General features: G+C 43.9%; 1 protein-coding gene across 7 annotated transcripts in view; it reads right to left on the bottom strand.

The window, feature by feature from the left end:
- The window catches only part of ABCB4 (ATP binding cassette subfamily B member 4), a 67,313-nt gene that overhangs the window by 13,877 nt on the left and 35,401 nt on the right, over positions 1-18,035 (bottom strand). For 6 of the 7 annotated variants that reach the window (XM_059712192.1, XM_059712190.1, XM_059712194.1 and 3 more), the window contains 7 exons: positions 17,546-17,707; positions 12,355-12,531; positions 9,325-9,471; positions 7,330-7,434; positions 5,717-5,794; positions 3,886-3,969; positions 2,515-2,718 (listed from right to left, as the gene is read on the bottom strand). In XM_059712192.1, coding sequence (XP_059568175.1) covers positions 2,515-2,718; positions 3,886-3,969; positions 5,717-5,794; positions 7,330-7,434; positions 9,325-9,471; positions 12,355-12,531; positions 17,546-17,707 — 957 coding nt within the window. The remainder of the gene's footprint in view (positions 1-2,514; positions 2,719-3,885; positions 3,970-5,716; positions 5,795-7,329; positions 7,435-9,324; positions 9,472-12,354; positions 12,532-17,545; positions 17,708-18,035) is intronic. The other variant, XM_059712193.1, reaches the window with a different exon arrangement.

Here is an 18,035-nt window from a genome sequence, read left to right on the forward strand (position 1 = left end):
CTGCTTTGTCATTTACACAAGGAGGAACTGGTTGTTAATGACTAGGCACACGCAACTCTTAATTTTCTGGTCATGGATCAACTACTTGGAGGGTTAATTCTGATTCAGCAGGACCCTGAGCTCAGTAATTAGGCAGGGCCCAAGTCAAAAGGGAGGGTTACTATTCATCCTTCTCCACCCCCCTTGCCAGCCCAGCAATCAACACCCTCACTACCAAGCCCTTTTTCAAAAATGAAAATGGGAAGATATCCCCAACCCCAATGTACTTTACCCATGAATAATCTCCACCAGATAAATGAGAACATTTCATTTTGAAAAAAAAAAAAAAAGAAAATTACAGTGATGTGGGTAGTTTTCAGAGACTTCTTTCTAAACCTCATTCTGTGTTAATCAAGAGTTGACTAAGTAAACAAACTTGAACTGTGATTAAATTGCTGGTCATGAACATTTAAAATTTTCAATCTCATATTTTCTTAAAAAAAATCACCTCATTAGGTTAAAGTAGTTTCAGAGTGGTCAGTCTGAGTTGCTCATTCCCTGGTCCCTAGAATGGCAGGGTATGTGTTAGCTGAAAGGAACATGGGACAATATCTGGTACAACTCCCCATTTCATAAAGATGGAAAGCGAGGACCAGACCTCCTCTAGTATCACACACTGAGTAGCAAAGCCAAGACGACTAACCCAAGGTGCCGTGTTGGTTTGCCGTACTGCTCAATTCTAACTGCCTTCCACTGCCCGAGTTCTGGCCACTTTCAGTGTTATTTAGCCATTGATAACAGCGTTCAGACTCTATTGCCTTAACTAGGTTCAAGATGTTTTCTTTCATGTCACCAGTCTAAGGAAAATGTACCTTCATTCTATCTACGGACAGTTCTCCCTTTTGGAATGGGAAAGGACACGGGGTGCAAAGGAGAAAGGAAACAAAACCACGCACAGGATGTCTTCTCAGCAGTTAGCTGTGACAAACAGAAGTCAAGGACATGATGCCCGAAGTCCCACAGCCAGGAGCCAAGAGGCTCTTCAGGCGCGTTGGGCACCCAGGGCTTCCCGAGTTTGGGCACCATGCACCGTGCTAGCGCTCTGGAAGGCTGCAGGACGAACACGAGAAGGAAGCGTTCCGATGGGAACCTGGCCGTGAGACCATTCTGCTTTGAACTCAGCTGATGCCGTTAAGGGCGAAGGGGCAAGGATATCATTGGCTATCACTGGTTTAGAGGACACAGGCTTGTTGGGATTCTACGCTCACCCCTACATGCCCTATGACAGTGGTTCTCAACCTTGGTTGCACATTAGAATCACCTGGGAATCTTGTTAAAATCCTGATTTCTGGGCCTCATCCTCCGGAAATTCTGTTTCTTTGTTATAGGTTGGGGCCACAACATTAGTAACAAAGAAACAGAATTTCTGGAGGATGAGGCCCAGAAATCAGGATTTTAACAAGATTCCCAGGTGATTCTAATGTGCAGCCAAGGTTGAGAACCACTGCCCTATGAGGTGGAAACACTGTCAATCCCACCTCACTTAACTGTGCAAAGGCCAGTTGCAGTAATGTTTGTGAAAGGGCTTTGTAAAGTCTCATGCTGTAGAAACTATCACACTATATATTCATGACTGCTTCACCTCCTAATGTTTCAATAAAGGATACTATTTACATAAGTAAGAGTGAAATATACCCTGGCTGTAACCTACATTTAAATTTTTAAATGCATGTACATGTGAATAAAGTATTTATGTGTAGACCAGGACACATTTAAACACATATAAAGGGGCTGTGGAATAAAGAGCTTCAAAATTAGGCCCGGATTTGAATCCCAGCCATGCCTTTCACTTGTTTGATTCTCGGGTTCCAACCTGTAAAGTTGGGGTAACACGAGTGCCTGCCTCGTAGGATTATTGTGAGGATATAATGAGTTGGCGCACATAAATACATACTTAGAACAATAATTGGCACAAAGTAAAGACCAAGTGTTTGCCTAAATTGTCATTATAGTTAGAACCACAAGTTGAAGCATTACTGCCCTCTGGTGGCGGTCCACCTCAAGTACAGAAATCACAGCCAAGAAGAAAAGGACTTTTGAGTATCAGCAAGTGCCCTAGCTTGAACAGTTCACTTACATTCTGTTTTAAGGACTCCTCATCTGTAAAACAGGGGTGATATCTGTCCTAACAATGGCATCAGGGTATGAAGTAAAAGGTAAAATCGGCTTTGGAAATTCAGAAATGCTTTATAATGACCCTACTACGTAAAGTGTTTTCTACAGGCTAAACGCTTTCCATTATTCCATGTTCAAGTTCTAGGCATTCTTAATACAGTCAACTATTTCACGCACAGTGCTGGCACTGATTAGCTGTAGTGAGCACAAACGTTTAGTCATTAAAACATTAGTTACTAAAACATTCATGTTGCAATACATAACTCCAATAAGTCATGCCAGAAAACAATGCTCATGCTAACACATAAAACACATGTCCAAACACAATGCTCATGCTAACGGAAGCCTTATGTGACCCACCTTTCCAGCAGCTTCCAGTTCCTTTTTATCTCTTTTGGCATTTCCAGCCAACATTTTCATTTCAACAATTCCTGACACAGCGATGATGGGAACAACCGATAACAGCAAAAGAGTTAGCTGCCAACCGTAGATAAACGATATGATAATGCCAGTCCCAAGGTTGGCTGTGTTCTGTGCCATTAAAGCCAACCTGGTCCCGGTGGCCTGGAAGGGCGAGAGAGAGGCGTCAGCTTCCTGGATGGCAGGGTTTTGCGTCCGCGCTAACATTTGCTCCCTTTCGCTACAGTAAATCCAAGACCCCTGTGCTTCACGCGCGAGGCTCCGCAGGTTTTTTCACCTCTCACTCCTCTCCCGCCCCCGTGAGCTCAGCGTGGCAGCACCGAGGAATGAGCGGCTCTGCTGTGGGGACAGGCTGTGGGGCAGCGTTCACAGAGGAACTCACCCCGGGGCTCTCTGGTCACGTCAAAGACGGTTTGCTTTAAACGCGCAGGAGGGAAATTTAATACTTCAAGAGACCACCTGTTACCAAGTGTGCACGCCTAAGACCAGCCACTGTAGGGCACACGGAGCATGAATTCCTGTTGGCACCTCTCAGAAAGCAGGGCTGATGCAGCAGAGGCTGCAGTGGACTCTTCCCGCTCCCCTGAGCCGTGCGGACACAGTGGGCTTCACAGCGACAGACCTCAGCTCCAGGGGTGGGGACCCAAGCCAGGGAGAGCGTGGCATTTCCCAGAGACACAGTTATTGGTTCGGGGCCTGGCATATGACCCCAACGAGCTCAAACCAGATTTAAGGGAAGGGTGCGCGTTTGGTGGTTGAGGCACAGGTGTGCGCTTTCGCTGGGTGGGAAACAAGGACGCTGTGCGCTTTCGCTGGGTGGGAAACAAGGACGCTGTGGCTCTGGTGACTCCTGGCAGCCATCCTTGGGCCTGGAGGGACGGAGGCATAGCAGGAGGCCAATGCTCAGGACTGAAAGCCACTCAGAGCCACACAGACAAGGGCACCTGGGTCCTTCCTGAGCCAGTGGACCCATCGACCCTGAAGTCTCACCTTCGTCTTTATTGTTTAGGCCTGTTCGAGTGTTGTCATTTCCAGCTGAAAGCAACTTAACAGGTGCAGCTATGCCCTATGTCAGTGGTTCTCAACCTTGGCTGCACATTAGAATCACCTGGGAATCTTGTTAAAATCCTGATTTCTGGGCCTCATCCTCCGGAAATTCTGTTTCTTTGTTACTAATGATGAGGCCCAGAAATCAGGATTTTAACAAGATTCCCAGGTGATTCTAATGTGCAGCCAAGGTTGAGAACCACTGCCCTATGTCTATTCAAAGCCACGTTCAAGAAAAATAGGATTAGAGTGCAGCCTACATACCCCTTGGACTTGGGAGGCGTCTGTTGCGAGTCTTGTAGAAAGTGCGCCAGTGCTGTTTTTATGATCATCAAACCAGCTCATGTCCTACGGCACAAAATACACCTTTCAATCAGTTCAAGATGAAAACAAGAGAAGGAAATCAGATGAAACCTTGCAAACCTTCAATGCTGAGGCAGGATCCACACTTGACTTGGGAACTGGAGTTCCGGGGACCCTCACATGCAGCATAGAGCCCTGGTCCCTGCCCGGGGCGCACGCCCTCAGAGTCCACCAGGGTCCGAGCCTGAGGCGGCTCTGCTGGGCCAGGGACAGCACCGCCTTTGGGGCAGGTGTGTGTGTGGACTCACCAGATGGCAGCTTCCTGCCAGTGTCCCCTGAGGTGCAGGTGCTGTGGGCGTTCCATCACCCAATGCCGACAACTAGCCCTATGGACACTCCCTCCTGACCGGGCCTGGTGGGGTCCCTCATAAAGGCGGGGAAGCTCTGGGCTGGACATGGCTTCCTGTAAATTCTGGGCACGAGAGCATCAGCCCTGGTTTCTCACCATGTTTGTTTTCTTAAACACAAGAGTGTCGCTTAGGGATGATTTTAAGTATAAGCTACTCATCCGCAGCATCTTTTAGTTTCGTATAAAATAATGTCCCTACATAGCACAGTTTAAAGGTACTGAGAAAAGGTTTGTAAACTCAGATTTGCTAAAATACGATTCATGCTGTGTGCCCTTTTATGAACACCTTCTAGAACAGCGGTTCTCAACCTGTGGGTCGCGACCCCTTTGGGGGTCGAACGACCCTTTCACAGGGGTCGCCTAAGACCATCAGAAAACACATATATAATTATATATTGTTTTGTGATTAATCACTATGCTTTAATTATGTTCAATTTGTAACAATGAAATTGGGGTCACCACAACATGAGGAACTGTATTAAAGGGTCGCGGCATTAGGAAGGTTGAGAACCACTGTTCTAGAAGGTAATCAATTCCTGTCAATTGGGTGAATATTCTGGTCCTTTCTTACGACTTTTTTTTATAGAACTAGACTCTAGTGATGGCGAACCTATGACACGTGTGCCAGAAGTGACACTCGAACTCATTTTTTTGGTTGATTTTTCTTTGTTAAATGGCATTTAAATATATAAAATAAATATCAAAAACATAAGTCTTTGTTTTACTATGGTTGCAAAGATCAAAAAATTTCTATATGTGACACGGCACCAGAGTTAAGTTAGGGTTTTTCAAAATGCTGACACGCCAAGCTCAAAAGGTTCGCCATCACTGAACTAGAGGGTTCTATGAACTTCCTAGGAAAGCAGGCAATGCTTGTCATCCCAGCTACCAGCACACTGCCCGGGACACAGCAGGGAGCAGTTTAGTGAATGAATAAGCGAACTAATGTGAAAACAGAGCTCAAATAAGACAGAAACAAAATAAATCACCCACATTTGGGAAAACCTATGGCTAGTATGGTCGATTGTGGTGCATGAATTCTATCAACCTCTTTTCCCTTTGTTTAGAGGCGGCCAGAGTCTCAAATGACTCGCCAGGGCTTGTGTAGAATCCAGAGGCGAGATATGGGTCCCTGAAATGATAGTGTCCACACAGACAGAGGTAGTTGTGAAATAAGCCCCCAACCCCCCTAAATTAAGCCTAGGCCAACAAAAACCCTGCGAGGTTTTGGGTAATTGACGGACCAGGACAATTTGCAGGGCCCCGACCGGTGCTTGTATGAACACCCAGCCGGGTGGGGAGGGGGGACAACATGAAACAGGAACAGAAGAAGAGGCTGAAAGTAGGAAACCTGGGCAGAAGGCATCCAGTGCACACGCCTACCTGTCTCAGCATCGCTCTAAAAGCCATTGACCGAAGCCTGGTGGTGAGGATCTCGCCAGCTTTCCCAAACGTGAAGCCCTGGTTGAGAAAAGAAAACAAAAGCTCCTGTCCCTTTGATCATCCCTGCTGCTCTGACGCAAGTGGGTACCTGCCCATTGATTTTTTTACATGACTTACATATTAGCCAATGAGTAACACATGTCTGTGACCAAACATTCATTCAAAGTCCCAACTTAAAGTTCATGTACTGCTGAGTCATGGGTATGTAATTGAGATGAAAAGCCTTAAAAGTGTCCAGTCTGGCTTCTGAACCATTCTAAACAGGTTTTCTTCTCAACACTTTCAAGAACATCTCAGTGAGGACAATACTGTGTTTAGTCACAACTTTCATGTGTTCATATTACTTTAAACAAAACAGTGAAAAGAGAAGTAACAAAATTCTATGCAGGGATGCATCTGGGTCACGTGGGGAGGGAGGGAGGCGGCCTGGAGTAAGAAGCTCCAGGCGAGTTGGCTGGTTCCCGGCCACAGCTCCCCCTGCTCTCAGATTGGGGACCAGGCCCCTCTCCCTCCCCAAGCATGCTTGCCAGGCAGTTTCCCTCTTTCTAATCAGGTCCTGTTCACATGCCCACAGCTGGTTTCTGGGGTGGGTGGGAACCTCCAGGCTCACAGAGCATTGGTGTAGGTGTGTGCAGGCCATTCCTGGTAGGACACTAAGCCAGGGGGACGGTACCCAGGGGGATGGTGCCCGGGACTAGACCACCCTGGTCTCCTCCTTGCTTTGCTGGCAGATTGCTCAAACCCAGTGTGGGCTGCCCACTGTCGGTGCAGCCTCTAAAACACATTTATGTACCTAGCTCCACTCCCTAACACACCAGGGCTAGCAACTGGGTGGGATCACTGAGAGCTAAATAAATGATTTCTAAATAAAAGTCTTGGCTTACTTTTACCATTGGTTCAACAATGATGAGAGAGAATCATGCTGGGCCTGACTAGGAAACATTTTGCTGAATTAATGGATTGTATTGGAAGGGCCTGCATGGTGCTCACTGAGTTAACAAGACAAAAGGTATTTGGTAAAAATCTAGGTAGAAAAGTACAATCGGAGTAGGTCTGCTAGTTCACTCTGGCCAGGTCTACACTATCTGAATGCAAAACAATATATATGTTCTTTCAAAGAGTTCATCGATTAAGGAGGAAACACTCAGAGAAGTTATCGATATTATGTAAAGAGTAACAACAAAAAAAGAGGATGCTATTATACTGTTCCCTCTCAATCCCCCCTCCCCCCCAGTTTTTATCTAGTTGAGTTTAACTGGTTCTCATGTTCTCCTGGGGACTTGGGTCTCTTTTGCCCTTGCTAAGGGAAAACCTAGGACATGCCATAATTCAGCGAACAGGGAAGTCACAATTACTCCTGCTAGGGCCTGTCCTCTAAAAATGTCCTCTGTCAACTGTGTTTGCCATTTATTTCAGTCTCAGACTCAGAAACTCCATTAGGTCTTGATAATTAATCAATCTACATTAATAGGTAGTTAAAATCTAATAATTAATCTATATCCCAACTGAAGGATAATCTATATCCATGAGAAGACCAAATCGTAGGTACCTACCTGAAGGAAGAAAGTAAAGAAAGAAGTAATCCCCAGACCCAAGAACAGCAACGAGATCATGTTGCACTTCTGCTGCTTCACGGCATCGTCCCCTGGCCCAAAAATCTGCGAAAGAACATGCAGAGGGCCCGCCTCATTACAGGTCCCTTGTTTATTCCTCCCACAAACAGTGGCTGGAGCATCTCATTTTAAAGACGGGGCTTTGAGATATGTGGGTTTTTATTGTGGTAAATATGCATCACATACAAGTTACCATTTTAATCATTTTTAAGTGTACAATTCAGTGGCATTAAGTACATGCACAGAGTTGGAAACTCTGTACCCGCTAAATAGTAAGACCCCTTTCCACCCTCCCTAGCCCTCTGGGAACCACTATTCTAGTTCCTGTCTGTGAATTGAGGAATATGTGGTTATTAACATGGGTTGTGAGTGGCTGCACACTTTGGTGTTTGTTCCTCTTCCCCTGCACTTGCTTTTCCCTCTGCCCCAGCCTGTTCCCTCCACCCCTCACTTCACAGGGCCTCTGCCCAGAGAGGCCTCCCCTGACCAACCTACAGGAATAGCAACCCCACCTCTAGCCCCCCCACACACACCGCCCCCTGCCAGATCCTACTTTTAAAATGCTCGTTATCCCTTGACACATTATGTAGTTTGTTTTGTTTTGTTTTGTTTTGCATGTATAGTAACCTGTTTGAGAGCAGGATTCGGTTTATTCTGTTTCCTGATATATCTCCAGTGCCTAGAGCAGTGTTTGGCACATAGGAGATGCCCCAAAATATAGATACAGTCCACATAGCTCTTAAATTGCAAGAGGGTTAGGAATTGCTTTATTTTTAATATAAAAACATTCTAATTCATTTATTTTTTGGCTTGAGGTCTTCGTTGTAGACCAGTGTCCAATGTCACAAGCATAATGAATTCAACATGATGGAGAATAAGTCACCTTTAACAAAAATGTCTCTCCAAAAATGTAAGTGGTTGGCTAAGGTTATTACAACATAAATACTGGGTTCTATGGAGCCTTAGGTGTTTCTGACAACTTCCTATAAATATACCCTCAATGAATGTAACAACTGGGTCGCATGAGTTTTCTTTCTTAGTCTCAGACTCCCCAAGCCATGGAAGGATTGCTGAAATAATGGCGTGGTGGCTATCACTTATTTAAAAGTGACTTTAGGGAGAGAGAGAAAGGGAGGGAGGGAGAGGAAAAGGGAAAGGGGGTGGGGGAGAGGAATATAGGTTTTTTGTTCCACTTATTTATGTGTTCATTGGTTGATCCTGCATGTACCCTGACCAGATGATCAAACCCACAATGTTGGCATATCAGGACGATGCTGTGACCAACTGAGCTCCTGGCCAAGTCTGGTGGATATCACTTCTTGAATACTTACTATGAAGCAGGCAGACTTAAATGCTTTCCATATAGTGACCCATATAATCTCTTTTCATCCTCAGCTATCCTATGGTGCATTTATTTTATGGATGAAGAAACTGAGGTACCAAGAGGAAAAGCATATTGCCCAAGTTTGCACAGCTATTATGTGGTGTGGCCAGTCTGTGCCCAGAGCCTGGCCTCTTAAACGCTATGACTTGAACTCTTCCCTCCTGTGCACATTACTCTCCCTGTGCGCCCCCCTCCCACCTCCCCTCCCCGCCCACCCGCCCAAGCCTTTCTGTGAGACCAGCATCTCCTCTCCACAGATGGAATGGATATCACTGCCTCACACCAGTTGGACCCAAATGAAGAGAGCTCATTAGAATGCCTCCTTCATGGATTTTACAGTTTACTGTATAATTTCATTAATATCATAACCTGGAATGGTTCATACTTTTCTTTGGCCTCACATTTTTCCTCAAAAGGGTATTAAAGCCTTTGGCTTAGTTTATTTTGAGGCTGCTTTACTCCAAAATGGACCCAGTGGTAAGGCTGGCGTGAGCACTGATTTAATGATGAAGCAATTTAATTCAAGTTATTAAGCAATGTTTCAAACTTACCGTTATCATCTCTGAGAATATGACTGAAAATGCCGGCTGAAGCGCCCCGTTAGCAATGGCACATACCGTTCCCACCACAAAGTAGGGCCATTCTGTTTTATTCAGTCTCAGGACCTTCAGAAAAGATACCGGTGGCACATTTTCATCCTAGAAGAGATCAGGATAGACTGGCGATCACACAGCAGCCACCAGAGTTTGCAGACATAGAAAACAGACACTGCATCGCTCTCAAGGCACTTGCACACTGAGTGCAGAGAACCACCGTCCAGCTAACGGTGTACTAGAGAGCAGGACAGTGTACTGTACATGTCCACAGTGTTCATGATTACGCAGCATCAGCTGAGTCTGAGCTGTTCACCCAAGAAGCAATCTTCATGGCGTGATCAGTTCATTTCTGTCCCAGCCGCAGCACAGTGAGCAGAAGCAGGGTCTGTGCACAAAATGCCCTAGAATTCAAGTCCCCACTCAACTCAATGAAACAATACCCGTAAACAGAAGGCTAAACGGCCACACAAGGGTAGGGCACCACGATGAACCTGAGAACATGGGCCTGGTCTCCTCACCCCCAGAACCCAGCCCGGCACTGCCTTCTCTGTGACAGGTTCCCAGCTCACAAAACCAACTTCATGCTGCCCCTTTCTCTTCCCACTGTTCCCTGTGCAGACTTCTCTTCTCATGGCTTAGCTTGTTTTATTTTCTGTTGTTGTTTTTCTTTTGTTTGTTTTCACGTCTCCTTTCCTACGTGGGCTTTTTAAAGGTGAAGATTACATCTTCATATCCCCAGAAACTAGTCCCACGCCTGGCACATATCAGATTCAATGTCTGGTCAAGCATGAAGGACTTAGGTCACAAAAAGGAGACTATTCTGATTACAGAGGTAGTTTAACATTAAACCAGATACTAAAACTGCCTATGGAATGCTCTAGCCCAGGGGTCCTCAAACTTTTTAAACAGGGGGCCGGTTCACTGTCCCTCAGATGGTTGGAGGGCCGGACTATAGTTTTAAAAAAAAAAAAACTATGAACAAATTCCTATGCACACTGCACATATCTTATTTTGAAGTAAAAAAACAAAACGGGGACAAATACAATATTGGTATTTGCATGTGGCCCGCGGGCCGGAGTTTGAGGGCCCCTGCTCTAGCCTGATGGTCGTTCAAATGGGTCATGTTTGTCTCTATGAAACAGAGCATAGGAGTAGGTTCTACTCAGCCCCTTTTTATTCAAACCACCCATTTTCTCATTTTCGTGTTTAGTTTTTCTCCCTGTTTAACATTATCTTCAAGTCCTGGTCTCCAGCCGGATAAATGGGCCATTTTCTCAGGCTGACATTCAACCTAAACAGGTCTTCCAAGATGCCTCCCTTGGATACTCTGTTTATCCCACAATGATGGTACTTGTGAAAATCTTGTCGACTGGCATTTTATCTTCCCTCTGAGCATTTTCCCCAAGAGAAGTTCTCGTCTGAAATACCAGACTCCAAAGACTTTAGCAGCATAACTCTCAGGACAAATGAGAAATAGAAAGTGAATACTTCCACAGCCAACAAGGGGGAAATTGTTTATCTTACTTGTGATAGCTCAGGTCTACGATAGCTCGAGCATTATCCTTCTTTCTATAAATACACCAAGCTTAAGACCTCTAGAGAGCCCCTAAAACTTCTGCAGTAAATAATATTGTGGGCAGAGAAAGCCAGATGCCAAGAACTCTCAGTAGGCTTCATTTCGTCAGGCCAACACAAGAGTAAAAATAAACTCATCCTTTATCAATAAATAACACCAAAATGTATTCTCAAACCATTTCTTGAAATAAGAAAACATCTTTCTAAGGAATGGATTCCCTCGCTGTTATAAAAGTTTCTGTTAACTTGAATAAATAATTTCCCAAGTCTTGCCAGGCCAGTGTGGCTCAGTGGTTGAACATTGACCTATGAACTAGGAGGTCACAGTTTGATTCCTAGTCAGGGCACATGTCCGGGATGCAGGCTCAATCCCCATTGCGTGGGGGGCGGGGGGAAGGGGAAAGGGAGGGCGGTGTGTGCAGGAGGCAGCTGATCAATGAGTCTCTGTCATCATTGATGTTTCTGTCTCTCTCCCTCTCCCTTCCTCTCTGAAATCAATAAAAATATGTTAAAAAATAATATCCCAAATCTTCAGGTGAGAAATGTTAAAAAATACACAATTTTGCTATTCCTGGCCATGCTCCCCTTTTTCTTACGAAGAGAAATCCAATCTAATTCAGAGTGGCAATACATACAGCAAAAAGACTCCATCTTCAACCCTTCCTTGTAGCTAGGTTTGGCCCTGTAATTAAGTCACTACCAATGGCATGTAAGTAAAGGATTGTGTTATATTCTAGAAAATCTTTGTTTCTTCCTGCTGCTTGGGACACAGATGTGACGGCTGGAGCTCCAGGAGCCACATCATTGAAGATGGAAGCCACATGCCAGGATAGTGATGATAAAGATGAAAGGAGCCTGCAGCCATGGTAACTGTGAGCCACCATTCTCGCCCTGGGTTTCCTAGTATAGGTAATCCAATGTGATCCTATCTAATAGAGTATGCAACTACCAAGGCCTCTGACGTTAGACGAGCCTTGCAGGCATGATTCATTTTATTACACTTTGCTTTACTGCACTTCACAGATGTTGTATTTTTTTTTTTAACAAATTGAAGGCAAGACCCTCCACCCCCAAAAGATTACTACTCGCTTTATTGCGGTGATCTGGAACCAAACCTGCCATATCTCCGAGGTATGCCTGTATTTATCTCTGTATCTCAAAGATGAATGGGATATCTAATTTTAATGTAAGCATTTAAGCAGAAAGACTAAGTTGTTTCCACTGGAAATTCATTTTTTATAATTGATTTCAACTCATTGTCAAGAACATTTAACATCTGAAATTTCCTTTTCTCAAGAAGAGCATGGCTCATAATAGAAGTCACCTATGCCTGCAGGATACTAGCAAGGCTAAGAATTTCAACAGCAAAAACACACAATAAAAGATTTAACTTAAGTGAAAACAACTTACAAGTTCATTGGTTTCCACATCAAGGCCATTCTGATACCTTCGTGAATTTCTAAGGCTTTTATGAGTAGAATTCCTAAATATGCGAGATTTCCAGCCATTTGGGGCCATACCCGGGGCAGCCTTTTCATCATTTAGTTCAACTTCAAATTCTTCTGACTGGATCTGGCTTCCTGATGTCTGAAAGAAGAACAAAATGTTAAATTGCATGTGTGTATGTGTGTGTCCAGACCTACGTAACCTACAAAGTTAGAACTATAAAGACATTTTCAATAGTACATGTGTGAAGACAGATTCCATAACAGCACCACAATCAGCTGGAAAACTAAAGAAGTGTATCAACACATGGAAGTTAAGAAGGTTAAAAAGGAAGCTTAAATTCGATTTGACCAATATGAAAATTGGAGTATAAAAGTATTTTCTAAGAACTAAAAGGCAAATTTTCATCATCCAGCAGGAATTCCCTCAATATGTTAAGAATCCAGAAAACAAGGCATGGCCACCACGGAAGGGAAGAAAACAAAGAAACATTACCAAGGGCTCACTTTTAAAGCGACAGACAAGGAAAAGCTGGTCACTCCCTCACATGAGGCAAGTAAGCTGCTTTCCTTAACTGAGTGCAATCAGCTTTCTTCCTCACAGTCCTGCTCAGCATCACACCTCACCCCCGGTGACCCAACCTGCAGGCTCACACTCATTGCAGGCTTTGGGATTAATTCTCTCCTTAAAGGGGCAGGGATGGGTAATTTAAGGACCTCTATCTAGCTTAATGCCAATGAGAGAACATCAAACCAACCTTGCTATAGTCTGACTTTGGTCTGGTTCCCTGTTTGTTTCCTCCATGTCCAAGTACACATCTTCGTGGTTTGTCCAGGACCCCAGTCCCTGCAGTAATGACTTGTTCTTGCTCCTGCCCTTCAGGTTCTGGCCCAACCCGATCCTATGGCTAATGCCTTACTGCACCTATGGTACCCTGTCTATCTTGAGCTCTGCACATTACCTGATCCTAGCTTTTCACTTGTGTTTTCAACACCCAACAGAATATTGCCCCTGTGCCTTGAACCACACTACAAAGGTATGTTCTGCTAGGTGGACTTCCTTACTTGCTTATAACTAGAAGATGGTTTTATACTGTCTCCCCCCCCAAAATCCAACCTACACTCAAGGTGTAGTCTTGTAACTGACCCCTGTATCCTCACTTCTCCCTACTCACACACTACTACCAGACTCATTTTCATAAAAGGTTGCTCTGCTCAAATTGTACCCCACCTCAAAAGTCTTCCACAGATCTCCGCCACGTACTCAAGCCTGGCTCCCCCCAAGTTCAGCTCATGGCGATTCACACTGGACCACATCTCAGGAATGCCTCCCCTTACCTTTTCCTCCTTTTGTGTTCTCACCCATACTATCAAGGATAGTTCTTCCATTAAGCCCATTCTGATTTTAGCCTCCTCTTACAATCAAATGAACACTACCCACCCATACTACTTTTTCTGGGCATTGCCCAAAGCCCTCATTTATTGGGTGCTGAGGTCTACATAAGTATATTTCAAACCAATAGCCCTCATTTCTTACACCTTGAATATACTTCAGCTGTCTCAAATATTTAATTGTAAAAAGTAAAACAATAGCCCTGGCTGGGCGGTTCAGTTGGTTGGAGCATCATCCCGTACACCAAAAGGCTGCAGGTTTGATTCCAGGTCAGGGCACATACCTAGGTTACAGGTTCAATCCCAGGTCAAAGTGTGTATGGGAGGCAACCAATCAATGTCTCTCTCTCTCTCTCTCTCTCTCTCTCTCTCTCTCTCTCTCTCTTTCTCCCCCCTCTTCCTTTCTCTCTAATCAATAAAAACATATCCTGTGGTGAGGATTAAACAAACACCGGTAAAACAATAAATGTTGATAGGAAATATGGGTGAATATCTTTTCAAAGAACAATCCCAAATCTTGAAGACATGGAAGAAAAAAATCTAATTACGTACAATTTAAACACTTCTTATGGTAGCCAAACAAACAATAAAGTGAAATTGAAAGCACAAAGTAGGAAAAATATATTTAATATGTGCAAGAGAAAAGCATATTTCCTTTTAATGCAAGGTATTCTTGTAAATGCATAAGAATATTATAAACAACCCAACCAAAAAAAACAGCCTAATACAGGAGAAGGTTCTTTCACAGAGGAAAAAATACAGATGGACAATATGTGAAAACATAAAACATGCTCAATCTCATGAATAACTGAGGAAATATGGAGTTACCATTTAGTTCTTTTAGGCTATGAAGATGAAAAATAAATATCAAATAGCTGTCAGCAGAAGGTTTGGTTATGGGGGAATTTCACATTTCTAAGATACTTAAGTTTAAATTTTTAAAAAATGCTTGGATTTTAAAAAATAAGAATGGCCCTAGCTGGGTTGGCTCAGTGGATAGAAAGGTCCTGTGTTCGATTCCTGTCAAGAGCACATGCCCAGGTTGGGGGCTCGATCCCCAGTAGATGTGCAGGGGGGAGCCAATCAATGATTCTCTCTCATCATTGATGTTCTATCTCTCTCTCCCTCTCCATTCCTCTCTGAAATCAATAAAAATATCTTTAAAAAAGAAAATATAACAAAATTCTAAGAAAAGTAAAATAAGAATGCATTCCATTTATAATCTGAAAAAATTAAGTTATAGTTAAAAGAAACAACTAAGAACCAACACTCTACCTAGAGATAATTCTGCTTAGAAACAAAACCAAGACAAGGCTCTATTGACAATATGTTGGTCTTTGGAGTTTGAGGAAAAGAAAGCAGGGTTAGTGGGAGCCTTTCGTAAACCCTCAGGCTCATTGTGGCTCTTTCCTCCATCTCTCCGACAGCACCAGCAAGTCAAAGGTAAGGCAAACTCGAGTCAGAGGTGGGAAAGGTGTGGGCACCAAGACCCAAGGACTTGCCCAAGCCACTGCTTAGGTGGCAGCAGCCTGTTCAGGCACACCAGGCATTAATCATACAGCGTTTCCTAGGAAAGAGAGCTAAGGGGAGAAGCTATAGAAAGGTCAGAGTGGTCCTATCCCCTTGGCAGTCTCCCAGCCTAAGTCCTGGTGGGAGTGCAAGGTCATTCCCTCAGGGACACAGAAATAGGCCAGCCAGGGGAGAAAGTGGCTACCTCATTCGAGGACCCAGCAGCAAATAGGAGACACCATGATCCATCCCCTACTGCTGGAGAACATTCTCGGGCAAAATCAAGCATGAGTTATAACACTTTCTATCATTTCATTGGACATTTTCACTTTGGGAACTTCGTAAATTTCAATAACTATCATGTCTCATGCATCTATTTTGTGTCAGGTGCTAAAAAATTAAATAACAGCCTATTGAGACATAATTCACATTCTATAAAATTTACCCCTTTAAAGTTTGTTTATTTCGTGTGTGTGTGTGTGTGTGTGTGTGTGTGTGTTTTAGTATATTCAGTGCTTATTTCTTAACCTTATAACAACGTTGCATGGTAGGTTTAGTGTTCCAAACGTGGAAACTAAGGGTCAGAGGAGTTGATTTACTTGTCAGAAAATAAAGCAAATTTTTTACTTAACCTTTTTGGCCCACATGCTTCAAGGGCAATATTTAGAATAGAGAAATACTGGAAAGAAAGCATGTACCCAGCTTTAGAGAAATGACAGAACAATTAATTACACATTAATGTAATGGACTGCTAAGTATGCATTAAACTCATAGTATTTGAATGATGTATATCTGAAAAAGAACAAAAATATATATGTACATACTAGTCACAATTATAGCAAAGCAAATGCATATACTTTTATAAATATAAGAATCCTGTTTATAGGATAAAATTTTTTTAGGGTATTTATTTTGCAAAGTTAAAAAGTGAGTACGCACAATAAAATGTCTTGTTCAATAAGACAAACCAATAATTCCCAATATCACCTGTTTTGGGAATTAGAGTGAATCATTTTTAACAAAAACAAACTGCAGGCATACCTCACTTTATCACACTTCACTTTATTATGCTGCACAGATGGTGCATTTTTTACAAATTGAAAGACCCTCTACCAGCAAAATGATTACGATTGCTTTCTTGTGACACTCTATCTCGGGGGTCTGGAACTAAGCCCTCAAATCTCTGAGGTATGCCTGTATTCACTTCCTAGATTTATGAGTCTTGCTATTGGTTTTATTAGAATCATTGGGAAGCATTTTTTTAAAATATATTTTATTGATTTTTTTAAAAAAATATATTTTATTGATTTTTTACAGAGAGGAAGGGAGAGAGATAGAGAGTTAGAAACATCGATGAGAGAGAAACATCGATCAGCTGCCTCCTGCACATCTCCCACTGGGGATATGCCCGCAACCCAGGTACATGCCCTTGACCGGAATCGAACCTGGGACCTTTCAGTCCGCAGGCCGACGCTCTATCCACTGAGCCAAACCGGTTTCGGCTTTATTGATTTTTTAAAGAGAGGAAGGGAGAGAGATAGAGAGTTAGGAACATCGATGAGAGAGAAACATCGATCAGCTGCCTCCTGCACACCTCCTACTGGGGATGTGCCCGCAACCCAGGTACAGTGGGGCCTTGACTTACGAGTGTCCCGACTAACGAGTTTTTTGAGATACCAGCTGTCTCTTGGCCGATTTTTTGCATTGAGTTGATAGAGTAATTTGAGTTAACGAGCTCCTTAACAAGCTCGGTCCCGGAACGAATTAAACTTCTAAGTCAAGGCCCCACTGTATATGCCCTTGACCGGAATCGAACCTGGGACCCTTCAGTCCTCAGGCCAACGCTCTATCCATTGAGCCAAACCGTTTAGGGTGGGGAAGCATTTTAAAATTACATAAAACCTCCCCCCATTGCTAGAGATCCTGGCCTTGCCCTCCTACTCCTACCACCACTCTGAGCATCCCTAATCTTATGGTGGAAAGGACCTGTTAGTTTGAACATGCTCCCCAGGCAATTAAGAATCCCTGTCCTAAGGAATACGTTCAAAATGTTTTGGGCATTTTCATCCTCTCCGCTTCTCTCTTTCAGGACTGTTTCACCGATTCTGAATTAAAGTCTCAAATGCATACTTATAGGACTTCCCCTGAATACCTCCTACTCTTCACTATGGCATTAGCTGTCTGATATTTTAATCGATATGTACAAATACTATATCGAGGAGCCAACAGCAGCACACTTCCCGGGAGGCAGATACCTGCATGTTAACCAGCTTGAAGTACAGCCCTTCCTTCTTCATCAGTTCGCTGTGGCTTCCTTGCTCCACGATGACTCCATCCTCGAAGCCGGCGATGACATCTGCATTTCGGATTGTAGACAATCGGTGAGCGATCACAATGGTGGTCCGGCCTTCTCTGGCCTAAAGGGGAAGAGGACAAACACGTGGGGCAGCAGGCTTACAAAGTCGACACATTGTCAATTAGCAGGCACAGGTAAGCACTGGGATGGACGTGCAGAGGTTGGTGAGACAGGAGCTCACCCCATCCCCCCGCATCCCCATGCCGTGTGATTAGGGCACAAAGGCATCACTCCTCTAGTATATACATAAAAGGTTAAAGTGAGACTTGAGGTCTGGACCAGACAGAAATCCAATCCTTTCAGTATAGGGATGGGTAACTGGAAGCCTAAGGAGTGTCAGTCTTTACTCAAGAAATAGGAGAAAAGGTTTGACCCTTCTCAAGTGTGGT

This window comes from Myotis daubentonii, chromosome 10 (genome assembly GCF_963259705.1).
Source record: "Myotis daubentonii chromosome 10, mMyoDau2.1, whole genome shotgun sequence".
Classification (NCBI taxonomy): domain Eukaryota; kingdom Metazoa; phylum Chordata; class Mammalia; order Chiroptera; family Vespertilionidae; genus Myotis; species Myotis daubentonii.